General features: G+C 35.8%; 1 protein-coding gene across 2 annotated transcripts in view; it reads right to left on the reverse strand.

Moving 5' to 3' along the window:
• The window catches only part of LOC106459364 (excitatory amino acid transporter 2-like), a 31,416-nt gene that overhangs the window by 11,075 nt on the left and 12,010 nt on the right, over positions 1–8,331 (reverse strand). The window contains exons 5-8 of one of the 2 annotated variants that reach the window (XM_022385833.1): positions 6,864–6,978; positions 5,581–5,707; positions 4,646–4,879; positions 4,110–4,304 (exon numbers count right to left, since the gene is read on the reverse strand). In XM_022385833.1, the coding sequence (XP_022241541.1) occupies positions 4,110–4,304; positions 4,646–4,879; positions 5,581–5,707; positions 6,864–6,978 (671 nt within the window). Of the gene's footprint in view, positions 1–4,109; positions 4,323–4,645; positions 4,880–5,580; positions 5,708–6,863; positions 6,979–8,331 lie in introns of both variants that reach the window. The other variant, XM_022385832.1, reaches the window with a different exon arrangement.

Raw genomic sequence — 8,331 nt, forward strand, 5'->3', positions numbered from 1 at the left:
CCACGGCTGAAAGGGCGAGCATGTTTGGTGTGACGGGGATTCGAACCCGCAGATTGCGAGTCGAGCGCCCTAATTTACAATGAAAGTATGTATAATTTATACGCGACACTCCAAGTACACATATTAACAACTCGTACGCCCTCGAAACATACTCACTACAAAAGTGGGCGTCAGCAAAAAGAAATGAGTATGGGTGTTTATAGGAACTAAAACTACTACACTTACTGAAATATCGGTTCATCAGCTCTTTCCCTACTTTTTTTTGTATATATTTTCTAACTGCAGTTTTGGTTAGTGTGGGTCGTATTTTTTGTTTTTTCTACTTTCGGTTTTTCTTGCATAATCCCTTACATTAAATAGATTAGTAAGAAAGTTTTGTACTAGACCAAAAAAAAAGAAAAGAAATAGGTGGCATGAATTTTTATATACAGTTTATTTGTTTGTAGTTATGCACAAAGCTACACAATGAACTATCTGTGCTCTGCCCATCACGGGCATCGAAACCCGGTTTCTAGCGTTGTAAGTCCGCAGACATACCGCTGTGCCACTGGGGGGGCTTTTATATACAGAACTACATATTCTAAACATCATATTTTAATAAATAATAATAGTATAATCATAAATGAAGAACACAGCTTTTCAAATTCAGTTGTCATTGATATTTTAAATAAAGTTTTCTTTAATTGCGTTTTATCAGACATTCCTGCTCTATCCTGATCCATAATTTCACAAGCTGCTTTTTACATATTCTATAATAAATTATAGCCTATATTGTTTTCAAGGCTACATAAATCCGGGAACCGGGTTCCAGCCCCTGCATTAGTGAAGTTCAGGAATCACGTAAGATTACTTTAAAAGACTTACACAATGATAACACAACACATAGTGATTTTCCATACCAAACATTAACTAATCTATTAGTTTTCAGCAACTTTAGATAGCCTTTATTGATATACAAATTATGGTCATATTAAGAGTTTTAGTATCATAGGTTCAAATGCACTTCTGACTAATTTTCTGTATTAATTCAAATTGTGTGTTTGTTTGTTCGCGAACTTCTCCCACAGTTTTGGAGCTAGCAGGACTATAATTAGCAGATGGGCTCGAGCGGTTCAGAGGATGTGTGTCCCTATCCACATAGTGTAGCCTCCTATCAAGAGGGGACTAAATTGCACCTGGAAGTTCACCCAGGCACTATGAAGGTATAGAAGTGGGGTTTCAGGGTTAAGTGAACCCGGATCTAGCTAGCACCAAATTTTCTTGCAAAACAAAACTTGTGTTACTTGCTCAGGTATCACGGACGGTTTTGTTTGTATGTACTCCATTTGGAATAGTTATTTGTAATTGAGGATAAATGAAGATCTTGATCGGTACATCGGGACCTCTGTGAATCATGAGGAGTGTTTGGACTCGCAGCTCTGATATTTTATTTTAGTCTTCATAACCAGAATAGAAAAAAAAAATGAGCTAATGACCTCATCTCTTTCTCTTCTATTCCAGTTTCCGTACGTAGATAATACACGTAAACGATTCTGTAATCCAGAGTTTTGTGATATTTCCATGACTAACTAAATAAACTTTACCTTACAATTATGTCTAATAAAGTGATTGATCTATGTAGATCCCTACCATTTTTAACTGTTTACGTTCATGCTTGAAACGTCTTGGTTAAAGAAGCGTCCAGAAGGAAAAATGTGCTGATTTGTTGATTTATTCGCATTTCATAAAAACCAAAAATTAGGTATCGTAAAACCCTTTATTACAGAGTTAAGTCCATTTATAAACGCAAAGAAAATTACATAATGATCAATACTTAACAAGTGTTTATGAATAACATCATTTATTTCTCGTCAATCATCCATTGGCAACTTTACAAAGGATCGTGAAAGAATTCAATAACTATTAAAATAATATCTCTCAGGTAATACACAGCATCTCTTTTTTGTAAAGTGTGAGGTTCCAATAGTAGTATTAATACAGTGTGTGGGTGGTGTATATACTTCTTCTATTTCGGCTTTTCCCTTTAGCAGATGTCACTATCTTCCACACGTGTTGACCTCCTCCAATCCTTTTTATTCATTGCTAAGTCTTCTGCTTCTTCATCATGTCTTCTTTAATTCCATCTTTTCAACGCTTTACTAGCCTTTTCTGTCTTCTTTTTCCGGCTGCTAGCAGCTGTAATGCTCTCCTTATTGCTTGTTCTTCTTCTTCTCTTCTCTTCACGTGACCGAGCCACCCCAGCCTCGGTTCTCTTGCCTTTATTCCACAGATACCTGCCAATTCATTCATTATTCGTTCTATTCTCATTCAGCGACACTCCAAACAGCCATCTCAGCATTCTCTTTTCTGCTCTTATCAACAAGCATTCTTCTTTCTTCTTCAAAATCCAGGTCTCGGCTCCGTAGAGGAGCATCAGTCTAATCACGGTCTTATGTACTTTGGCTTTTAGTGCCCTTCTATTTCCTCCAACTCTAAAAACGTTCTCACTTCTTCCTCCACTTTGGATTGTACTTCCGACATGTTTAATGTCTTCTACCTGTTCCAGCGAGATCTCGTTTACATCTGTGATCTTAATCTTCTTCCTACCTTTTACACTGACCATGATTACCGTTCTTCTGGTATTCACTTTTAAGCCTCTTCTCTCCAAACTCTTCTGCCACACTTTCACTTATGTTCGTAACTTCTGCTCACTTTCAGCTGTTAGGACAAGGTCGTCGGCGAACACTAGCTCCCATAGGAGTCCCTTACGGCACTCCTCACTTAAGACATCGGTGAAAATGACGAACAGAAGGAGGCTAGTGGCTGAATCTTGGTGCAGTCCAGTGTTTATTTCAAATTTGTCTGCTTCTCCATATACGGTCTTTACGATCGTTGTTTGTCCTTCATAAGTGGGTCTCAATAGTCTGATCTGCTTTCTGGACATTCTTCTCTTTCAGAGGCGCCAATACACTAATTCTCGTGGTACCCTGTTTCTCCAAATCTACAAATGCACAGTATAACTTCTTGTTTTCTTCAAGGTACTTCTGAAACTCTTGCAGGATGACGACTGTGTCTATTTTTTTTCTTCGGTCGATGTTTATATTTTTTCCTTATTCCTTTTTCCGTACTTTTTCTTTCACTTTCAGCAGCTGCTCCACCAGTTTTATTCCTCTATAGCTTTCACACTGAAGATAATATAATTTCTGCTTGTTCTCTTTCGCTCTCTCTCCATTCTGCGAGTATCTGCTCTTCCCTCAAGACATTCTTCAACAGAGTCAATACATACTCAACTTCATCATTTTCTAGTGCCTTGACCATCTCAATCACAATCTTTGGTAGTCCTCCCGCCCTGCTATCTTCATTTTTCTGATTGCTTCTTTATCCTCCTCTTTACTGACATTCTGTACTGGGCCTGCTAAGTATTAATAGATCCTCACAGTACTGTTCCATCTCTGTTTTACTGGCTTTTCATTCGTCAGGAGTTTCCTTTCTTTGTCCTTTAGTTATTTTGATTATTGTGAGGGTAGTGTATATACTACATGTATACATTCATGCATACAGAAATACACGCAAAGCTGCACAATTAGCTATCTGTACCACGCGTGCCACTGTATAGATTAAATCATCGAGCTTTAGCATTGTAAGCCCTCCATCTTAAACTGAAGTATAGGGGCAATTTATTTATATAAATATATATAGGAATGATAATTGGATAAATGACATTAAAATTTCAGCTTCAGTTTTAAAGACTCAACAAATATGATAATGGAAAATCAACATCTTTTACAGCAAGGTGGCCACAGTCTTTCAAAAAAAAATCTAGCTTTCCAAGCAAAAAATATTAATATATGTAAAAGATCAAAAAGAGGCCAAGTTGCATCGCTTACATAGCTATACGGATAGCTACGTAATGAAAGTGCATAGAAAGTGCCCTGATTGTAAACGTATCTGTAGTTGTGTCATTACTTGTATATATATAAGCTAATAGCATCACTATTTCTTAACCTTTGTTTTAATGTATGCTCTTTATAAATTAAATTCTAATCCAAAGTCAAGAGAAAATCAAACTAGCTGTCAAATTATGGGTTATTACGATAAAAAAACAATCTGAACACAAATGATATGCATACCTTAAAATCACCAAGGCTCCAGCTCCGAGATGAATAGCCATTACCTGAGAGATGAAAAGAACCTGGATTGTAAGATCTATGCATCCTCCTCCCATGTGGACAATCATCCCAAGGGGAAGAACAAACCGTGTGACGCAGGGATGAGCCTTATTTTGTTCTTCCATAGTCCGCATAGTAACTGGAAGTGTGGCAGCACTACCATTAAGGTAAAAACTATGATTATTTTACAATAAATAATCGGATGTTTTAAAACCAATCTACGTACATACAAAGACAGATAAATACGCTAACATCAAACATTCAACAAATTCACAGCCTGTTATAATTGTCGTCTCCCATTCGTCCGCTGTCTCTCCACAGGAGTGAAATATTCTTCTTCTTTGAGGTTTAGTCATGTTTCAAAACAAACGTAACGCCTTACACTCTGTAGCTCAATTCAAAGAAACAAATAAAGATAAGCCCGTGTAAGACCGTTATAAATTGTATAACTAAGGGAGATTTGGTTATTTCAAGAGAAATTAATGGTATATAATTACCTTGATGAAGTTCCAATAGCTGTAAAAAACACGGGCAAAATATTAACGAAGAATTTTAGGGGATTTTTCCTGACGATGATAAGGTAAAGTGCAGGAAGAAGGAACAACTGATGGATGGCATAACCAGTAAAAACAGTCACTAGGTACAACCCTATGTTCTGGAACATCTCAGTCACAGATGGAGTTTTCAAACCTTCTTCACACATCCAGAAGAACATTCCGATAATCAAAATCCTAGATTTGTATTAAGACACCGTTTTTAAACACATAGTGTAAGTTACCGCAACAATTATCACCTTGCATATCACGGATAAGATACAGTATTTAAGGTACAGCTAGTTTTTTGGCTAAACTTCTATTTTAGTTATACGTATTGCACACAACATGAAATAATCTGGCACAAAAATAGTTTAAAGTCAGATATTATCTCTAAAATCATAATTAAATGTTCTGTATTGAATTATGTTTTAATAAAGATCAAATTATTTCTCGATTGCTAAAAAGATTCATTTATGACCAGTAAAAAGTTTGTTTAAGCTGTTGTTTAATTTTCTTAACGTTACGTTGTTTCTCAAACGTATTCAACAGAAACTCACACTTCCTCCTAATGTCTGAAGTAGAAATGGCTTTCAAATGATGTCGTGTTTTATTTAAAGTAAAATATTGAAAACTATGGAAAACGCTCGGAGTTAATTGATAAAGGAGAAATCTGACCATTTACAAGACAAGATGTCTTAAATCTACAACAATACTTTCAACAGACTCCTGAAATGGACTTATTTCAGTTATTAACTCATAACATATAATGAAATATCTTCAGTTAGTTACTTGTCTCCATCAGCGGGTGTTAACTGTGAAGGGATGATACGTTACAAAGATGTGGCTGCACGGATGCGTGTACGAATCAATTTTTTTAATAAACAAATAAGTCATACCAAAGTAAGAATTGAAGAATCTTCATGATGACAGCATTGACCTGCACAATGACTTGCCTCAGCAGTACCACCTTGTCGCCTAGAGACGCCATAGCACAGCCAAACACCACACTGAACACCAGGAGACCTGAGTTAAGAAGTTATCGAATATTACACAATAGCAGTCACCTAATTCTGGTTTAAAATTAAGATGACACGTATTAAGTAATTAGAATAATAGCCAACTAATTCTCTGATAGAACCATTTACTACATGTCACTAAGTTATAAAACCATTAGTATTGAAAAGTAAGCAGATGAAATTTTTTGGGTGAATGACAACTGAACGTGATAGACAGATAATGTTATATTTTACCTGTTGGTTAAAATTGAAAAGTTTTGCGATTGGTTTGTTTCCTTGTAGTTAAGCATGATACTAAAAATGGACTACCTTTGCTGTGTCCACCACGGTTATATCGAAACCCGGTTTTTAGCGTTATAAGCCTTCATACTTGCCGATATTCACTGGAAGGCTCTGCAATTGGATTCCGTTGAGATTTGCTTCGCACTTATAAGGGCAACTTTTAAAAATACCCATATTCTTGTTTAGTTAGAGAATATTAAATATGCTACTCACGAAATACATACAAAGTGAGCAAGATTTTCCATAGAAACACCCTCAGTTGACGGCACATGATCCAATTACCAATTTTATACCCCTTTAATCACTGATACAGATATATATATCTGCTCTCTACTATCCTCAAAACTTTAAAATATACAGCTTTTTATTATTAGTTATTTAAAACAGTACAGAGTTATTGTTTGTTATTGTGTATAAGACTTTGTTTGTTTGTAATTAAGCACAAAGCTACACAATAGGCTCTCTGTGCTCTGCCCACCACGGGTATCGAAACCCGGATCCTAGCGTTGTAAGTCCGCAGACATACCGCTGTGCAACTGGGGGGCGTGTATAAGAAAGTTCCGGTTTTACCAGTTCAACTGTAGGTGCTAATAAGAAAATTGAGATACATCATTGAATCGTGCATTCTCTGGGAACACCTGGATAAGCAGAATAAAAAATCAAACCAAAAACATATTCGACTACAATACTCACTTATAAAGCTCTAACACTTATTTACTCACCCATAAACCCTTAATCAACCTATAAGTACATAGAATAAATGTTATAATCATGACGTAGCAGCAGTAAAAGAAGACTTTTAATTGTAGTACTCTCGTTTCCCACACTGAACTTTATCCACTCATCCTTTGTGGGGAATTATTTTACAGCAATTGGTTTACCTATATAGTTGACTCCGTCTTGCAGTTTAACTACTTTTGTGCTTGTGGTAGCGTTCTGTTCTGTAGTGTTGGTGCTAAGTTCAGAAAGGGCCTGTTTTTCAACCACGGTTACTTCCTGAAAAACAAACAAGTTGAGCCTAAGAAAAGTTAATGACGTTACTATACTATGTGAAACTTTCTTAAAACATCACTGATTTGCAATACAACCGACTGGTACATCTATCCTTAGTGGTTAACTCTTTCTCTTAGAAAATCTCATTAAGAGAAAAGTTTCAACTCGATAATACAAGTGTTCAGAAGAGTATAGACATATACATTCATCTGGAGGAAAACAGAAAACTCAATAATATCAAATCACAGCATCAAAGTTTCTTCTACTTACTAACTCTGTGGTATTCTCAGGCGAACCTGTATCCCTTTAGTAATAATCAGATATGATAAGCTGAATAACAGGGGGTTTAGGTAAAGAATCTACACTGGAGTGAATTCTCTGACGAGTTTAAAGCAAAGAGATTAAATGTAAAACACGATGAAGCAATGTTTTGTTGCGTCTTTAATGGAGATGTCTCTAGTGTATCTGAATCTGTTTTAATCTGCAAATCTAGATCAGAAATTTATATTTGTATCTAAATTTGTCCCAGGCTAAGAAAACATTACATTATATAGGGGGAATAATACTGTCATTCTCCTCAGTGTGTAGACACTACACCTGTGACTGTTGGTCATTCGCATCGAAAAATAAGGAAAGGTGTAACCTCAAAGTAATACCTGGCAAGCCAGTGGATACGATCACTATCTGTTTCTGCATAGTATGTTCTACTATACTAGAAACACACCCACGAGAAATTGCATGATTATGACATCCTAATTGAATGGGCCAGTTCAGTAGGCAACTAGGGCGAGAGGAACTTACTAACTATCTTGACTTAAATTCCATGTTCAGACTACATGCGCAGTGTGTGCAGAATATTTTAATTAACATTTTTATATTAAAAAAGGGAATAGGAAACAGTAGCATTTCACATCCACAGCGGATGAAATTTGACTCGCTCTGTCGTAAACAGATTAAAGATATGACTTATGTTGTTTAGTACAAAATCAATGGCTACCATCTCAATATATATATTATTTATATAATTTATGTGTTATAACTTATGCCTTGAAGAAATTAAACTCCACTTTATACGACAAGGAGGCTAAGACAAAACCGATTTAGGCAACTAGTTTGGAAACGTGAAGAAAAACTTGGAATTATAAAAATATGAAATAAGAAAAGCAATAATAAAGTACTAACAATATATATATATATATATACCGAATAAAGAACTAGAAACATTACACACACACAGAATAATTCAGCGCCATCTAAAGTCATGCAATGTAAACCACTTACCAGCTATTTTACTTCACAAATTTTGGGATATAGGTGTCTTTTAAGTATTTAAGCTGTTAATGTTTGTCAACATAT

This window comes from Limulus polyphemus, unplaced genomic scaffold, assembly GCF_000517525.1.
Source record: "Limulus polyphemus unplaced genomic scaffold, Limulus_polyphemus-2.1.2 Scaffold597, whole genome shotgun sequence".
NCBI lineage: Eukaryota > Metazoa > Arthropoda > Merostomata > Xiphosura > Limulidae > Limulus > Limulus polyphemus.